Genomic DNA, 20086 nt, shown 5'->3' with positions numbered 1-20086 from the left:
ATCACATTTGTGAGATTATTATTATCATATGTGAATATTTTTGATCTGTAAACATCTTTGCTCACGGTATGGGGGAATTTTGAATGTGATATGTAAGATGTAAGATGTACGATGTAAGGTATGGGTGGGTATGTGTATGAATATGGAGGACGGTATGGATATAGGTTATGTAAGATGTAGGATGTATGATGTAAGATGTGAAATGTAAGATGTTAGATGTAAAATGTAGGGTATGGATGGGTACGGGTAATAATGTCGACAACGATTTTGATATCGATTTCGATAGCGATAACGATTTCGATATCGATAACGTTTTGGGCAATATCGAGACCCTAGTCACCCAGATGTATGAAAATTACTCTGCTAAAGAACTCATCAACATCTTTCATTTGATATCCATATTGTATAAACACATTCTAGGGGTATCTGGGTCCATGTTTTAGCCTATATCTCGAGACCCTAGTCACCCAGGGGTACGAAAAATTATCATCTACCCAAGCACTCATCAACAACTTTCATTTGATATCCATATTGTATAAAAACATTCCAGGGGTATCTGGGTCCACGTTTTGGCCTATATCTCGAGACCCTAGTCACCTAGAGGTACGAAAAATTATCATGTACCCAAGCACTCATCAACAGCTTTCACTTGATATCCATATTGTATAAACACATTCTAGGGGTGTCTGGGTCCACGTTTTGGCCTATAACTCGGTACCCTAGTCACCCAGGGATACGAAAAATTATCATGTACCCAAGCACTCATCAACAGCTTTCATTTGATATCCATATTGTATAAACACACTCTAGGGGTATCTGGGCCACGTTTTGGCCTATATCTCGAGACCCTAGTCACCCAGGGGTACGAAAAATTATCATGTACCCAAGCACTCATCAACAGCTTTCATTTGATATCCATATTGTATAAGCACATTGTATGGTTATCCGGGTCCACATTTTAACCTATATCTCAAGACCTTAAACATTTTTTAAAATTTTTTTGCTAAAAACCTTCCCCTATTTGATCCCTATAATCAGCCCTATTCTGCATTTCGACTTGGATTGGAATTTTTTCGATTTGGCAATTTTGTTATTCTGTGTTCCAATCTCTTTCGATCCAACTTCGAATCGTTCGATTTTTTGTATTCTGCATTTCGATCGTAGTTCCGTTTTTCTAAGTTGTAAATTAGTTGGCGGAAAAATATTTTCTTTTTATTTTTTTTATTAATTTATAACAGAATTTTAACAAAAATGTAAGTAAAACTTGTTAAGAAACGTAGAAGGCTTGATGATGATTGTTTTTTATATGTTTCCAGGTCAAAAACAACATGTCGATGTCGAAGTCCTTGGACGTATTTGCCCCGCAAAAGTATCTAACACATACTTGAAAACATCCTTGTTAAGTCGAAAGTTTTTTTTGAACCTAGATAAGAAAATATGTCATTAAACTTTACCACTTTTAAGTTCAATTTCTTACAATTCGTCACTCATCTCAAATAGATTACACAAATCTCGCAGTATTTGCCTTTCCATTCTCGCCTGGCCATTTTCGTATGCGTTGCTTTCCAACTCCACAAATAACGCCGCGGCTATTGATTCCATTATAATAGACAGCTATAATTTGTGTCTGTTCGTTGGGTCCAGTTATATGCCAAAGCAAGCTGACGGCGTAGAGGAAGGTGAAGCGAAAACGTAAACAATCCTTGCGGAAAGAATAAATAAACCTTTATAAAGTAATTTAGGCCAGTGCAATGAAATTAGCATCCTTAAAATTCAGAAAATGTTAACTATATTCGTGCAGGAATCCGTTTTAACAAAACTCGGTGGCCACGGCAGGGAATTGGCCAAAAGAACGACAAAAATACACATACAATTATGAAAGCACTTCACTCAAAAAAATATAACACTGCGGCAATATATTCTATTGCTTTTTTTTTGTACAAAATGGCGTGGACAATAAAATATAAACGTTTTTCAATGTTTTTTTTACAAATTTTCTTTAATTTATTTTGTTCCAATGTTCACACATTCCGTACCAACAGCTGATTTCGAAAAATCATTTGCTCTTCCTCTTCTCTTTACGATTCCGTCTTAATGCAGAATACCAAACTTCGATTAAAGCGGAGCGTAGAACGGGAACGTAATCGAAATGCAGAATAGGGGTGAATATGAAAAAAGAACGAATAAAATTGGCCTTGTATCGGCCCCAAAACATGGACACGAACGAACATCATTTCATTTTTATATATATATAGATTCGGCATCCAAATAAGAAATATTTTCTATTTGTTATTTGATTCTTCAGCCGAATCAAAGATACTTTTTATTTTTTATTTGGTTTTTCAGCCAAATCAAAGACATGTACTATGTACCACTCCTTTAATGCAAATGGAGTGGTACATTAAGTTTGGTCCGAATATCGAAATTTAATTCCTTAAAGGAGAACAAATAGACCCACCGATAAAAATACGGACATGATCAGGATGATGATCTGAATTGATTTGGCCATATCCGTCTGTCTGTTCGAACGCAAACTAGACCCTCAATTTTGAGTTACCTTGATGAAATTCAATGAGTAGGTATATGTGTATTAGTTTCTAATTAAAACTGTATCGAAAACGACCGGATAGGACCACTATAGCATATGTTCCTTGGCGGCCTCTCTCGCCTCGTCATAGCTGATCCCCCTGTCCATGATTGCTCTTTTCGAGACATTGTTAAAAGCTCCGGCAATGTCCAGAAAAACACCTAAGGGCATATTTCTGGTGCTCCAGGGCTTTCCCTATATTCATAACCACCTTCGAGTATTGTTCTAAGTCATTCTACAATAGTTCCCGCTGCCACCTGCATCATGGCAGGGAATATCTAATCTAGACCCGGTCTTTGAACTTCGCAAAAGGTATTGTCGTCCATTCAATTTTGGTTTTTGTCAAAAATTCTGGTACTGCTCGCTTCGTATTTAGAGTGTATGCAGAGTAACACATTAAGGAACTCTACAATGATGTGTGACTATTCCACGTCATCCTCTTTTATCAGTCTCTGGACTGTATCTGTTTCGCTTGAGCATTCTGTGCCAGCACGGAATTTTTTCCATGAATCTCTCAACAGAGCTCTATTCTTCTGAGCACTTCTCACTTTCCGCAACTTTTGCCAGCTTAAAGATGTCCTTTACCAGGACTCTAATAATATTGGATTCATTACTTCACCATGGCAGCTTTGCTTTACCCTTGAATCTTTTCAGAGGACAAGCTCTGATGCACGCAGTTGTTGTTGTAGCGATAAGGTTACTCCCCGAAGGCTTTGGGGAGTGTTATCGATTTGATGGTCCTTTGCCGGGTACGGATCCGGTACACTCCGGCAACACAGCACCATTAAGGTACCATCTCGGGAACGATTTATATGGCCACATAAAACCTTCAGGACATCCCTCCCAATCCCACCCCCAAGTTCCATAAGGAGCTTGACGTCGCCTGAGCTTCGTCTGTTAGTGAAACGGGATTCGCCGCTCGAAAGTGAGGTTGACAATTGGGTTGGAGAAGCTATATATTGCGCTACACAACCCCCTGAATCCCGTTGTACGCAGTTGTTCGCGCCTTTGATACGTTGTTACATTCCTCTCCTGTGGTAACCTCTTCTAAATATTTCTGAAATTGCACCAATCGCTGATAAATTAAAAACAAGTCTTCATACATCCGTAACGAATTTCTGGAAATTCCACTTATTCCAAACCTTCTGCTAACGTTCGAATCGCCAAACTGTTGAATAAATAACTCCAATATTCAATAATACAAAATGGTCTTTATTAGACTACTTTGAAAGTACTTCACAATAACACTTATACTTCACAACCAATAGCGTGCTTAAATCAAAACTGAAAACTGACTACTCAGCTTGCTATGCTTTTATACTCTCTGTTGCTTTGTCCGCATATTTCACCAAATGTCTAGACGTTTCTCCTTCTAGAATCTTCTACATGGTTACCAGCTATATGCGTGTGTATTTGTAGTTTATAGCCTCTCGCATAGGAATATGCGTGTGTATATGTGAGTACTACTTCGGCTGATGATTACATTTGTTTATGAGTATATCTCCGTTGCCTTGTATGTGATGGTAGTATCGCTTAGTGATACTAATATTCGTCACAATACATTTGCTACTTGAATCTTGCGCTTTGTGCTAAAATTCCTTGGGCTCAAAAACTGCGTAACCAAATTTAAACTTGAGAATTAAATTATTAGGTCAAAATATGCAATGAAGCTCTCCTCAATATGAACTCACTTTATCTTGGTATTAAAAATGGGCGAAATCCGACTATGACCACGCCCACTTTTTCGATATCGAAAATGACACAAATGCCATAATTCTATACCAAATACGGAAAAAGGGATGAAACATGGTGATTGGATTGGTTTATTGACGCAAAATATAAATTTAGAAAAAACTTTGTAAAATGGGTGTGAAAGGCCTCACATATACAACTAATACCTTTAATTTGATACGCATATCGTACAAACACATTATAAAGTCACCCCTGGTCCACCTTTATGGCGATTTCTCGAAAAAGCGTCCACCTATAGAACTAAGGCCCGCTCCCTTTTAAAATACTCATTAACACCTTTCATTTGATTCCCATAACAAACACATTCTAGAGTCACCACAGGCGACATTTATGGCGATTTCTCGAAAAAGCGTCCACCTATAGAACTAAGGCCCACTCCTTTTTAAATAATCATTAACACCTTTCATTTGATTCCCATATCGTACAAACACATTCTAGAGTCACCCCTGGCCCACCTTTATGGCGATATATCTCTAAAAGGCGTCCACCTTTATGGCGATATCTCTAAAAGGCGTACACCTATAGAACTAAAGCCCACTCCATTTAAACACTCTTTAATACCTTTCATTTGATACGCATGTCATACAAACACATTCCAGGGTTACCCTAGGTTCATTTTCCTACATGGTGATTTTCCTTTGTCTCCAAAGCTCTCATCTTAATATGTAATGTTCGGTTACACCCGAACTTAGCTTTCCTTACTTGTTTAATTTATATCTTTTACTCATTAGATCAGAGCTCTTTTTCTCTGAGCAATGCCTTCGAATATGTACCCAATAAGCATTTTGGCTTGAGTACCATTAGATAACTAACATACTTCTCAAATCTCAAGCACTGTTTCTCAACTTGAGAATCTTGAAAGTCTTAACAAAAGGGTCATGGTTTTATAAAGCAAAAAAAAAAGTTGTTACTCATGGTGTTGGCTTAGCCACCTTGAAGAATATTTTTTTTCAACTGTGCTGGATATTCATTTGAGAACTAGAAAATTCTCAAAATCTCTTCTAGGTTGGAGAATAGTTTGAGAATGATTTTTGATATCAGCTTGAGAATATCATTTCCTTGAGCTCGAATCGAACCTGGAATCCGTTAGATATCTATGAAAAACATTTTGAAATTAAAAAAAAATTATTGGGCAGTTCAAAAGTGTCATGTCAAATTTTATAATTTGAGTGGTTTCCATGGTTTCGAATATAAAATTTGATTAAAGCATAGCACATACATACGTCGAATAGTAGACCTTGCGTATTGCCTATATATAACTGTTTAAAGCATTCTGAAAGTGGTATACGTAGTTCCATGTAGAAAAGAAAAAAGGCAAATTATTTTTTGGATATATTATCGTGTTATAATTTTGTTCAACAAATTCAATTGTTCAACAAGTTATATTTAATCAACATGATGCTAAGTTTATTTGTCCTTAGTATGAGATTATTCAAATTCTTTCAACTTTTTTTTACATCTGTGTGTGTCTATGCATATATGTATGTATGTGTTTTTACAATAATATATGTGTATTTAGTGCATATTTAAATAGTAGTTATTGATTAGTTCTGCAATGACATAACGTCAACGAAATCTTAAACAGTTACATATACGTACATATTTAGCCCTACAGCAATTCTTTACTGACAATTAATTATTCATACTACAATATTTAGTCATAATGAAGTTATTAATAAAAAATAAATGTATGTACATTGTATACATATATGTTAGTTTCTTTGAAATATCATTAGATAGCAGATTATGTCCAGCACATAACCGAGTTATTTTGTTGTTTACTAGATACATATATAACTCATGATTTCTTTGACATATGTATGTAATATGTAGTATACCATACATATGATAGTTAAAGATTTATATTTTGTGATAGGTAGAAGTATTTTTACTTTTATCTTTTTTACAATGCCTGCTCCTTTAGGTTCTGTCATAGTTAATTCTTAATATTCGATTATATATATGTGTATATATACATATATGGGACATTCCAACGTCGCATGCGATATGGGTATATTTTGGTAATATCTAAATTTTTTTTTTCGAATTCAGCTTAACTTTTCCAAATACAGAAAACGTTTGAGTTACCAAACAATTAATTAACAGCCGGGTCATATGAGACTATCAGCGCAAAAGTGGTGTAACCCACGCTCTGTCATTGCTTGGTATCTTTAGCATGTAGGATAAAATTGCATAGGCGTTTACACCGTTTTTGCGCCGACAGTCTTATGAATTACAACGTACGGCCACTACAGCAGACTTGTCAAAAATATTTCGGTAATTTTAACTGGTCCTCAAAACACATTTGCTCGGGTGTTTTTCAATACAAAATTGATGTTTTTTCAAATTTGAATGCATACATCTAACAGTTTCAGATTCCTTTAGTTTCATTATCTTTACAGGATTTTATATAACTTTCTACATTAAAAATGGTTTAGATAACAAAACTTGCGAGAGCGTGAAAATGGGATAAAACTGAAATTAGCCAAGAAAGCAAATGCAACACATTAGCCCAATGGTTAGGCGATTGTGATTTCAGCAGTTTGACCGCGGTTCGATCTCGGTGAAACCTGTTGAAATAAATAAACATTACGAAATTGCCTGACGATGATGACGTGGCGGTTTTCGAAATGGTACCATCGCAATATTCCAGTAAATGTTTCCTTCTTTTCAGTTTTTCCCAATAAAACCCAAAAATACTAATTGAATAACAATTATTATTTACCGATGTTAAGCTCATTAATTCTTAAAAATTTAGGTCTAATTCAACACATCATTAAACATACCAACTTAGAATACTAATATTTGTAACTCGAATTCAAAGATATTCACCACTTTTCATATATATCACCATCGCAGCATTGACATACTTTAACGGTTTATATAATTTCATTTTGGTTTCAATATTTTTGTTATGGTTAAAACTTCGTATCGACTTTGGGTCCACATCGTAAGACTTAGTTTTTGATATTATACACCTTTTTGAGTTTCAGTTCAAAAAGTCGTAATTGAATTTCAGAAAATTACAATTGCGCTGAAACGAATTGAAGAATTCGGGAAATTTTCTCGAATAAGAAAATCCATGTTTGTTAATCTTTTAGGAATCCAAAAAACTGTAGGAAATTTTTCAAATTGTTTTTTTGTTTAATAATAAACCGAAAATACAGATTTGTCGCCCATTGAATTTTTGTCCAACAATATTCAACTTTCAAGTGTTTTAAACTCTCATCGAAGAAACAAATGTATGCGTTCAGAAAAAAGATCTTAAAATTCAACACAACTTTTAAACGGCCTTTAATACGCTTTGTGAGACAACAGTTCAATGGGCTGCGAAGTGCCACTTGCGGCTTTTTAATTTGAAATACAAAATATATTTATACAGATTTAATTAAAAAAAATTGAGTTTCAAAGCTTTTTTGAAATTTCAAAAACTTTCGGAACCCAGATTATTCAGATTCAAATAAGTTTTCTAAGAAAAAATATTGAAACTAAAAGGTTATGTATATAGATGATTGAAACATGACTCCGCTGAATTGATTAAAACCAATTTCGAAAACTTCTTCGAAAAAATTCGAAAGTTAATTCATTTTAAATTTTGACTATACACCCCTCTTCTGCATTTCGATTACGTGCCCGTTCTACGCTCCGCTTTAATCGAAGTTTGGTATTCTGCATTACGACGGAATCGTAACGAGAAGAGGAAGAGAAAATGATTTTTCGATATTGTGTGAGCATTGGAACAAAATAAATTAAAGAAAATTTGTAAAAAAAAACACTGAAAAACGTTTATATTTTATTATCCACGACATTTTGTACAAAAAAGCAATACAATATATATATATACACCCCTATTCTGCATTTCGATTACGTGCCCGTTCTACGCTCCGCTTTAATCGAAGTTTGGTATTCTGCATTACGACGGAATCGTAACGAGAAGAGGAAGAGAAAATGATTTTTCGATATTGTGTGAACATTGGAACAAAATAAATTAAAGAAAATTTGTAAAAAAAAACACTGAAAAACGTTTATATTTTATTATCCACGACATTTTGTACAAAAAAGCAATACAATATATGCCGCAGTGTTATTTTTTTGAGTGAAGTGCTTTCATAATTGTATGTGTATTTTTGTCGTTCTTTTGGCCAATTCCCTGCCGTGGCCACCAAGTTTTGTTAAAACGGATTTCTGCACGAATATAGTTGACATTTTCTGAATTTTATGGATGCTAATTTCATTGTACTGGCTTAAAATACTTTATGAAGATTTATTTTTTCTTTCCGCAAGGATTGTTTACGTTTTCGCTTCACCTTCCTCTACTCTGGCAGCTTGCTTTGGCATATAACTGAACCCTACGAACAGACACAAATTATAGCTGTCTATTATAATGGAATCAATAGCCGCGGCATTATTTGTGGAGTTGGAAAGCAACGCATACGAAAATGGCCAGGCGAGACTAGAAAGGCAAGTATTGCGAGATTTGTGTAATCCATTTGAGATGATTGACGAATTGTAAGAAATTGAACTTAAGTGGTAAAGTTTAATGACTTATTTTGTTATTTAGGATCAAAAAAAAAAAAAATCGACTTAATAAGGATGCTTTCAAGTATGTGTTATATACTTTTGCGGGGTAAATACGTCCAAGGACTTCGACATCGACATGTTGTTTTTGACCTGGAAACATATAAAAAACAATCATCATCAAGCCTTTTACGTTTCTTAACAAGTTTTACTTACATTTTTGTTAAAATTCTATTATAAATTAATAAAAAAATAAAAATAAAATATTTTCCCGCCAACAAATTTGCAACTTAGAAAAACGGAACTACGACCGAAATGCAGAATACACAAAATCGAACGATTCGAAGTTGGATCGAAAGAGATTGGAACACAGAATACCAAAATTGCCAAATCGAAAAAATTCCAATCCAAGTCGAAATGCAGAATAGGGCTGATAATTTTGTAGAAACTTTTGAAAACATGCAAGTTTGAAATTCCTTGAAATTCTCATTGAATTTTAGCAAATTTTTTCCGAAGGCTGTATTCGCTTTCTTCTAATTAAGTATAATTAAATTTCTTTAATATTAAGGAAAATCGAAAGCATTCTTTGAACAAAAATTGTCAAAACGAATGCGAACTTCGAAGGACTTGAAGTTGTCAAATTTGGTTTGGAGACAAACCATTTTCGGCGTTGCGCCATCACCATTATCACTTTTCAGAAGGAAATTTGACAAGGGATGACAGAAAATCGTTTCAATGTACATCAATTATCCACTCTGTCAGAAAATCAACAAAACAAAACGTATCAGACTGAAAACTTGTTTTTTGTTACACTAATATGGAATACACTACTAAACTGCGCACTCGGAATGGTTGGTTTTCACTAGGTCAACTTTAACCCCAAACTTGGCGATGTCTATGAAAACGGCCTGCATACAACGGTGAAGGCGTTTGCCGTACGTTTTGACTACAAAGTGACAATTAAATTAACCAATAAGTTGTTGTTGTTGTAGCAGTGTAAATGGGGTTACAATGAAATTACAGAAGGGTTGAAGAAACTGATTGAAATTTGACCATTAAGTGAAAACGGCTTATGTCCAACCGTATCGCATATTTGACATTCGAATGTCATTTGCTAACATAATGGCAATTTATTTTCGTTTGCCAAACAGTCGTCATGTCAATAAATTGGAAATGATGAAATAGGTTGTTGAGTGAATGAATAAAAAATTTTAGCGTGGGTTTTGAGCACGCACTGCTTTATCGACTTCGAGCCAGTAGTATGACATAATGAAAAACCTTTTTACCACAACAGACCAGCAAGTTGGCTTGAGGCAGTTTTTGATGTCACTCTTTTTGGCCTTATAAAAGTCAAACATAAGTAAAAATTCGAATTGACAAATAGTGAGCACATCTCGAATTTCGAAACTGCATACTAAAAAAGATTCTGAAAGTTTTAAGTAAACATTTCTAAAAAGTACATGAATACTTCTAAGCAGATCTCGATTTTTTCTGAAAACGTTTTTGAAATTGAATGAACTATTTTCTAAAATTAAACCAAAATTCATAAAAAAAGGGAATATATCTCAGCATATTTGTTAACAACTTTTGCTGCTACTTTCGTTTTTCAGCTGTATGTCTTCAGTTGTCAGAGAAGGTCGGTTTGATAATTTATAATTTTACACTTTACAACATATCCCGCAATATTTGTAACTTAAAGATTTTGAAATACATATGTATATCCAAAAAAAATGATTTAAAAAGCTGGAAAATTCAATATTTAGAATTTACTTAATACTTTTTTTCTACATTATAATAAAATGAATTTTTTACCAAAATGTATCCATATCACAAGGAGTCGAATACAACAATGATCGATTTGAAATCTTTTTTTTATTAAGTTCGTGCAATTGAGCTCGAACTTAAAAAGACAAGCTTTTCAACTTCATTTTATGCTTTTTGTTACAGATATTTTTAACAGCATCTGATTTTAACTTATCGCGATGTGCTTGATTATTTATCTAATTACGTTTGACGCCTTAATGATTTTATATATATAACTCAACATGTTTTATTTTTTCAATACTAGTTTTAATTCCAAACGAATAAGTATTTCACGGTTTAATGCAGTGTTTTTCATAGTTATTAAAGTAAGCAATTGAGGACAAGTTTTGGCAAAACAAGCAAGTTACGTCATTTTGCATTAAAAGAACATTAAAAAATATTTTTAAAAGAGATTGAGATATAAGCAAATAAAATTTCTACGATTTTCGAAGTTAGCCTCCACAACATAGTTGTTAGTTTTTCAAGTTCAAAATTATACCCTTCGCTATATGCACTTAAAAAAGTCAAAATATCAGCGCGGTATGCCTACTTGTTTTATTTGAGTAGTATATATTTGTTTCTTGTTACTTTTTTAGTTTCCTAATGCAATAGCTCTGTACGAGAAAAACCAAATTTTTCTGGGTATTGAATTAAACCAATATTTTTGAACATATTGAGACCACACGAAATTGCCTGCCGATGAGGACATAGTGGCTTTCGAAATGGTACCATCGCAATATTGAGGCTTAGGCAAAAAAGAAAGGTCTACGTTTTTCGAAGTTAGCCTCCAAAGCATGGATATTGGCTTTTGAAGTTCGAAATTGAATCCTTCCTTCCTAAAATATTGTGACGAATATTAGTAACACTAATGCTGATTTCTTTTCTACATGAAAATGTCGCCACTTTCAGGGGCAAACATTTTTAAGATTCTCACTTCGCCCTGTGAAATTATAGCCACTTAAACTGTTCAGTGCCAACCTGCATGACTTGAAAAGAACAAAAATTGTAACACTGTCACGTAATCAGCTGTTTCTTCGCGCCAAAGAAACAAAAACTTTCGCAAATTATATTTATTCAAATAAAATTCATTTTAGTATACTGTTTTTAGTATACTGTGTTTATTTGTCAATGTGATTCATCAGCTGATTGACAGGGCTGTTCTCTGCACCGTCAATGGCAGCGAGGGCAAGTAATGTTGCATTTTTCGCCATTTTTAGGGGTAGGTTGTTGAGAAAAGATAATGGTAGAGGAAATCTATTGAGGCTACACTGATTTTCAACAGAACACAACTTTTTGAAGAGTTGGAGTGAAGGCAACATTTTCGTGTAAAAAAGAAATCACCATAAGTGCTACTCACATCACTAATCTGATACTACGTAAAGCCACAACAACAATAAAGCAAGCTGCCACACTTATATGTACGTAAACAAATTAATCATCATGTACACACATACATACAAGCAGCAGAGAGACTCTCACAAACGCATGTCATCATCAGGTACTACTTCGCTCACATATACACACGCATACGGTTACACACCACAAATGCACACGCGTATGGCTGGTGACCAGGTAGAGGATTCTAGAAGAAGAAACGTCTAGACATATGGGCAGAGAGTATAAAAGCAGCAGAAGCTGAGTAGTCCGAATCAGTTTGATTTAAGCACGGTATCAGTTGTGAAGTGAAGTTTAATTGCGAAGTACTTTCAAAGTAGTCTAATAAAGACCACTTTGTAATACAGAATATTGGAGTGTTTTATTCAACAGTTTAGCGATACGAACGTAAACAGAAGGTTGCAAATAAGCAGGATATTCCCTAAAATCGTTACCATATTTAGAAAATCAAAAAGGTAAAAATTAAGTTGTAGTCTGCCTTCTTTTCTTATTTGAAAAGTATCCTTTAAATATGTAACATGTATTATAATCGATTAAAAGGTAAATCTTCGAAAGTATTAAGTCAAATCTTATAATTGCTTTTGACGCATACTAAATTAAAATGTATAGATAAATAATACAAAAGAACCTGTCAATGCTGCCCTACCTTATAATTATGAAACGCACCGTATTATGATTATTATTTAAATTGTATAATAAAAGTGTTATTGTGAGAGTGAAAATGAAAAATATTTATACTGCTATGCTTCAGTTAACTAAATTTTTAAATACTGTTGAAACAACTTAATGCGGCACTTTTTTTTCGCATTCTCACACACACATGCATATTCATGCAAAATGAAGTTTCATACGCTAATTTGTTGCAAAAGCTATATCATTCTACTAACATATGAAGTTTGCAAAATATGTACATTCAAACATACTAGTTCATACATGTACGTTTTTCTATATATTTGCAGTGGTAAAAAGTAGTGTGTCCTTTAAATTAGTGAATTGTGCTAAATAGGAGAGAGTTAGAGATACTGAAAGATTCAAGGTATTTATCTTCTGAGTAATTTTCTTTGTTTTATTTTATTCATTACATCTTTTCTATTTCTCCAACATAATATATGTATATATACTCTCTGCTCCCTTTTAATTTACAAGAACAGTTATGAACAGGTTATTTATTCAAGCGCCTAATAGTGTCTTAATCTATTATATATTTTCTTGAATATTAACTTTTCTTTGTTTTTTGTAGCCTATACTAAGAAAGTCGTCGTTGCTAAATTTTATTCTTTTTTCTTTTAAAATTGTTCTGAAAGCAGCTCACAAATTTCGCGCGTAACAGTTTCTTTGCTGGCGCGTATTGTCAGTCGGAACATCTATAAAAAATTAATTTAAGTAAAATATTTTTTTTTTTTTTATAAGTAAAATATTAACACATCACGTAACAAATTGAAATATATAGCTTTAAACAAAACCAACCTGCGCTTGTTTATTCGGTTCCAGTCGCAGCAAGCAGCCAACTTGTTGCGTTTGTGTATGTATGATACCAGCACACACCATATTATCGGGATTGGGATCAACATTTTCCAAGAGTTGCATGCCAAAGCCAATTAGTTTATTACGAGCGCCCGGTAAATCCAATGGTTGTTGTGCCTTGAATACCTTTTGTGCTCTCTGTTGTTCGCTGTGAAATTAAAGAAAAAAACAACGAGTTATTTTTCAAAAGGAAGAATCATTCGGATATTTGAAAACTCAATGGAATTGGGTTTTACTTTAATGAATTGTATAACGAAAACTATGTAAACCAGTTTCGAAAACGTTTTCGAAATAATTGGAAAAATTTAAAGTTTTGAAATTTGTGTTAAGAATTTCAGGAAACTTTTTCTAAGCCCCTTCTAGTCTGACAAAGTATAAGTTTGAATTTTCGAATAATCAATTTGAATTGCAGTTTTAGACCAGAGCTGGTAAATGTTAAATGATTGGTATAATAAACAAGTAAGGAAATCGAAGTTCGGGTGAAACCGGACATTACATACCCAACTGTACACTTGAAATGCTGTTGTTGTTTGTTTTGCTTGCATAATAGTGTTACAAGGCTGCGCAATAATACATATGGTTCTATTCTGAACTAATTTTCGTTTAAAAGAAGCAAAAAGGATACAGAGGCTAACACCAATGACCTTGAGCGGGTAATAATGCAGTTTTCCTTCAGATACGGGGATTTTCCTAATTATTACAAGTATATACAAAAAAGTATAAAAAGGTCAGGGTTATTAACGAAATTTTCCAACTTTTACTGAAATAGATTATTACCTGCTTCTACGCACTTTTACAAAATCTTTTATATAAAAGAAGGCGATTTAACCGATTTAGTCCATTTTTACTGAAAATATTTTCTGTTAAAAGGCATACATGTGCACCAAATTTTTCGTCGAGTTATGGCTCCAGAAACGTTGGGAAATGCATTGTAAGAAAGGGGCAGTGCCACGCCTATTTTTCAAGATTTGAATTTTTTCCCATTTCTTGTTATAATGGCACAAAATACGATTGGTACAAAACCATTTTTAGCAAAGATTTAACTTATTATTTTTGCCTACGACCATTTTTAAAGTCCTCTATATAAAAGTGGGCGTGGTCCTTAACCAATCTTATCCATTTTTACAAGAAATATTTCCTGCTAGAAGGAAAATATGTGTACCCAATTTTGTTACAATATGTAAAATTTTTTTCGAGTTATGGCTCCCGAAACACAGAGAATTGCTTAGTCTTAAAAGGGGCGGTGCCACGCCCATTTGTTGAAATTTGAAGTTTTTCCTATTTATTGTTATAAATCCACTTGGGAAATGAAATATCATTGATATAAAGCTCTTTTTGCAAAGATATATCTTATTTTATTCGTCCCGACCCTTTTAAAAATCTTTTATATAAAAGTGGGCGTGGTCCTTAGCCGATTTCGTCAATTTTTCTTCAAAGCATTCCTTATAATAAAGGCAACCTCTGCCGAATTTTGTTACGATAGGTTTAACGACTTCTGATTTATGATTAATGATATTTGTAAAATTGATTTTATCACAAGTGGGCGGGACCACGCCCATTTTAAAAAAATTTATCAAGAGTCTCAGTATCAGTCCACACGTCAAATTTCAACATTCTAGGTGTATTTTTTACTAAATAATCAGGTTTTTTGGGTCTTCCAAAATGTTATATATATAAAAAGTGGGCGTGGTTATCATCCGATTTCGATCATTTTCAATACCAATCTATTCTGGGTCCAGATAAGCTAGTGTACCAAATTTGGTGAAGATATCTCAATATTTATTCAAGTTATCCTGCTAACGGACGGACGGACGGACATGGCTTAATCAAATTTTTTTTCGATACTGATGATTTTGATATATGGAAGTCTATATCTATCTCGATTCCTTTATACCGGTACAACCAACCGTTATCCAATCAAAGTTATAATATAATAAAAATATGAAAATAAATTTCAATTATCGGCTGAATGTGTTTGTCAATAGTCCAACTATTACAGGAGTGCGGATTCGAATTCAACTGCTGGGAGAAAAGGCTTTGAAAAAATTTACAAGTCATAATCGCAACAGCTGTCGTCTTGTCTGCCCTGATGTTACGCTGTTTCAACTTTTGCGAAACTATTTAATAGAATTTCGACGTTCTCGAAAAAAATGGAAAATTCGAGAAAACTCAAAATTTGTATTTGATTTTCGGAAAATCGTTTTTAGTCCTTTTCATTTCAGTCTGACAAAGTACATGCTATTATTATTATTCCACTTTGCATCAAAAAAATTTGAAACCGCCTTGGTCAGACAAAAATGAATTGGACTACAATACCACAATCTCAAACAGTTTTCTGCAATTCGAAGTAAAGATTTGGAAGCTTTGATACTGATTTTTAAAAGTTTATAAATTTTTTTTCGATAATGATTTCGAAATTGTAATTATACTCAACGCGCTTTGCACACAGAGTATATTAACTTTGATTGGATAACGGCTGGTTGTACAGGTATAAAGGAATCGAGATAGATATAGACTACCATATATAAAAATCATCAGTATCGAAAAAAATTTTATTGAGCCATGTCCGTCCGTCCGTCCGTCTGTCCGTCTCCTCGTTAACACGATAACTTGGGTAAATATCGAGATATCTTCACCAAATTTGGCACACGAGTTTATCTGGACCCAGAATAGATTGGTATTGAAAAAGAGCGAAATCGGATGATAACCACGCCCACTTTTTACATATATAATATTTTGGAAAACGCAAAAAAACTTGATTATTTAGTAAATAATACACCTAGAATGTTGAAATTTGACGTGTGGACTGCTATTGAAACTCTTGATAAAAATTTCAAAAATTTTTTAAATGGGCGTGGCACCGCCCACTTGGGATAAAATCAATTTTACAAATATTATTATTCATAAATCAAAAACCGTTATTTAATAATTTGGGAAAAATTTAAACAACTTGACATCAGGACGGACAAGGCGACAGCTGTTTCGATTATACCATGTAAATCTCTTCAAAGCCTTTTCTCCCGAGAGTGGAATTCGAATCCGCACTCCTACGATAGTTGAAATGGTTACAAACGCATTCAGCTACGTCATGCCTTAGTTGTTGTAAAGTTTTTCCCAATTGCCTTCTTTTGCATATATTATTCTTCTACACATCACATACTTCGTATGTAATTATGTGTTGAAGCTATGCATGTTGGTAAGGCGGTTTCAGAGATACTTGGTATCGTTACTGTTTTTGTTTTATTTATAGAACTACAACAAATTAATCAAATGTTGTCTGTTTGTATGAGTTAAGCGGGGATTGCCCGTATTGCTTTAAATTTATGAAAACATTTATTTCAAGCAATTTTTAATTTTATAATTTATTTAATAATTTGGGAAACATTTAAACAACGTGACATCAGGACGGACAAGGCCGAATGCGTTTGTAACCATTTTAACTATCGTAGGAGTGCGGGTTCTAATCCCACTCCCGGGAGAAAAGGCTTTGAAGAGATTTACAAGGTATAATCGAAACAGCTGTCGCCTTGCCCGTCCTGATGTCACGTTGTTTAAATTTTTCCCAAATTATTAAACAAATTATAAAATTAAAAATGGCTTGAAATAAATGTTTTCATACATTTAAAAAAGCAATACAGGCAATCCCCGATTAACTCATACATAACAGACAACATTTGGTTAATTCGTTGTAGTTCTATAAATAGAACAAAAATAGCAACAATACCAAGTTTCTCTGAAACCGCCTTACAAACATGCATAACTTCAACACATAACTACATACGAAGTATGTGATGGGTAGAAGATTAATATTGGAAAAGAAGGCAATTGGGAAAAACTTTACAACAACTAAGGCATGATGTAGCTGAATGCGTTTGTAACCATTTCAACTATCGTAGGAGTGCGGGTTCGAATCCCACTCCCGGGAGAAAAGGCTTTGAAGAGATTTACAAGGTATAATCGAAACAGCTGTCGCCTTGCCCGTCCTGATGTCACGTTGTTTAAATTTTTCCCAAATTATTAAACAAATTATAAAATTAAAAATGGCTTGAAATAAATGTTTTCATACATTTAAAAAAGCAATACAGGCAATCCCCCATTAACTGATACATAACAGACAACATTTGGTTAATTCGTTGTAGTTCTATAAATAGAACAAAAATAGCAACAATACCAGAGTCTCTGAAACCGCCTTACAAACATGCATAACTTCAACACATAACTACATACGAAGTATGTGATGTGTAGAAGATTAATATTGCAAAAGGCAATTGGGAAAAACTTTACAACAACTAAGGCATGACGTAGCTGAATGCGTTTGTAACCATTTAAACTATCGTAGGAGTGCGGGTTCGAATCCCACTCCCGGGAGAAAAGGCTTTGAAGAGATTTACAAAGTATAATCGAAACAGCTGTCGCCTTGTCCGTCCTGATGTCACGTTGTTTAAATTTTTCCCAAATTATTAAATAAATTATAAAATTTAAAGTTGCTTGAAATAAATGTTTTCATACATTTAAAAAAGCAATACGGGCAATCCCCGATTAACTCATACATAACAGACAACATTTGGTTAATTCGTTGTAGTTCTACAAATAGAACAAAAATAGCAACAATACCAAGTTTCTCTGAAACCGCCTTACAAACATGCATAACTTCAACACATAACTACATACGAAGTATGTGATGTGTAGAAGATTAATATATGCAAAAGAAGGCAATTGGGAAAAACTTTACAACTAAGGCATGACGTAGCTGAATGCGGAGTGAAGAAGTTATCAAATGCTTCAAATGCGGGAAGCCCGGTCACATTGCCCGTCATTGCGATCTTGATCCTAGTAGTTCCAACAATGTGGATGGCCGTAAACGCAAAGCTGGAGGAGATAAGCAAGAGCGTGTCAGATGTAAAGAACGAAAACGTGCCCCAGCTATTGAATGTCCTGTGATATCTGTGTCGCAAATTGGAAGAAAATCGAGCAGTCTTGCCGTCGAATGAAAGCTGGATGGCAAGGAGCGTGTACTGACTGTAGATACGGGCGTATCTCATTCCTTGATCCGATCTGAATTGGTAAACAGGAGAGTAAAACCGCTACCTGGAGCAAGGTTGCGTACGGTCACTGGCGAGTATAACCAAGTTCAGGGAGAAGTGATATGTGAAGTCTTGATTGGTAAGGACACGGTTCTACACAAATTCGTTGTTGCGAAGATCGTTGAAGAAGTCATATTGGGAGTGGACTTCTTGGTTGGCCATGACATCAAGATCAATATGCAGAGAAGGGTGATGCGTTATGAGAACCAGGTTATACCACTTAACTTCAAGTTGGAGAAAGGGTTCAGTTGTAATCGAGTAATGGTGGAGGACTCGACAAAGGCCACGAAAGTCAAAAGAAAAGGTTGATGGATCGAATGGGCCAAATAAAGCGAAATTAAAAGAACCTGCGAGAAAAAGACCGGCATCGACAAACCCTAATGGACGCACTAAAACGACTGGAAGAATTTTTCAGAAAGAATGCAAGGGTGGTTTCAAGCCAGCGCGCACTACTGTTGTGAAACTTCCAGACGATAATGAGGATGCAAAGTCAATCCGTAAAGTGCAAGCTCTGCGAAGAAGTTCATTGGCCAAACAACAGAGTGCGAGGGAACGATCAAGAATAATGAGTAGTAAGATGAAACGCAGGTACAATGAGAACAAAAATTCTGAAGGTTGCTTGGAGGGAGATTTGGTACTGTTAAACAACCCTCACCGGCGGAAAGATGTTCCAGCCAAATTTCGGTGCAGTTGGGAAGGCCCGTACAAAGTTGTGAAGAAGATCAGTGATACAATCTACCGCATACAAACCATTGGGAAACCACGGATTAGAAGAGTGGTACATTTGGTGATGCTAGCGGCGTTTAGATCGGGAGATTTGTCTGATCGGGACGATCAGACTTAGGTGGAGGGCAGTGTTACGAATATTAGCAAAACTAAGGGGTGCTGCTATCTCTAAGCCGATGCTAAACAGTGATATCATGCACATCCATAGATCAATCATTATGTATCTACATAAACGAAACAATAATTGCGTCTACACATATGTACCATGTACGTATACGAGCAGCTGAGAATCAATGCACAAACACATGCATCTATCTGAGATACTCCTGAAAGTATGCAATGAGAGAGGCTATAAAATCGTGCAATTGTAGTTACAGCTGAGAAGTTTGAGAGCTGATGGCAACTAGTAGATTCTGAAAATGGAAGCGCCTAGAAGATGCGAACGTTGAAATCAGAGAGTATAAAAGGCAGCAAATGTAGAGGCGCTGGAATTCAGTTTGATTTGAGCTATCAAGCAGTTTCAGTTAAGCACGCTATCTGTCGGGAAATAGATCAGTTTCTTTTAAGCTATCAGTCAGTTTGGTTATTGAGCAAGCTGGTTGCAAAGTATAAGTGTTATTGTGCAGTACTTTAATAAAGGCCATTTTTCCATTATTCAATATTGGAGTTATTTATTCAACAGATTTACAAGGTATAA

At 34.6% G+C, this 20086-nt stretch overlaps 1 protein-coding gene across 4 annotated transcripts in view; it reads right to left on the bottom strand.

Annotated features, from left to right (window-relative positions):
• Nucleotides 1-5658: 5658 nt before the first annotated feature.
• The window catches only part of AP-2alpha (adaptor protein complex 2, subunit alpha), a 78662-nt gene continuing 64234 nt past the window's right edge, over nucleotides 5659-20086 (bottom strand). For 3 of the 4 annotated variants that reach the window (XM_067767005.1, XM_067767004.1, XM_067767006.1), the window contains exons 10-11: nucleotides 13523-13727; nucleotides 5659-13419 (exon numbers count right to left, since the gene is read on the bottom strand). In XM_067767005.1, coding sequence (XP_067623106.1) covers nucleotides 13342-13419; nucleotides 13523-13727 — 283 coding nt within the window. In that variant the 3' untranslated portion in view covers nucleotides 5659-13341. The remainder of the gene's footprint in view (nucleotides 13420-13522; nucleotides 13728-20086) is intronic. The other variant, XR_010949760.1, reaches the window with a different exon arrangement.

This window comes from Eurosta solidaginis, chromosome 2, assembly GCF_040869045.1.
Source record: "Eurosta solidaginis isolate ZX-2024a chromosome 2, ASM4086904v1, whole genome shotgun sequence".
NCBI lineage: Eukaryota > Metazoa > Arthropoda > Insecta > Diptera > Tephritidae > Eurosta > Eurosta solidaginis.
This window is presented reverse-complemented; position numbering and strand designations above follow the sequence as displayed.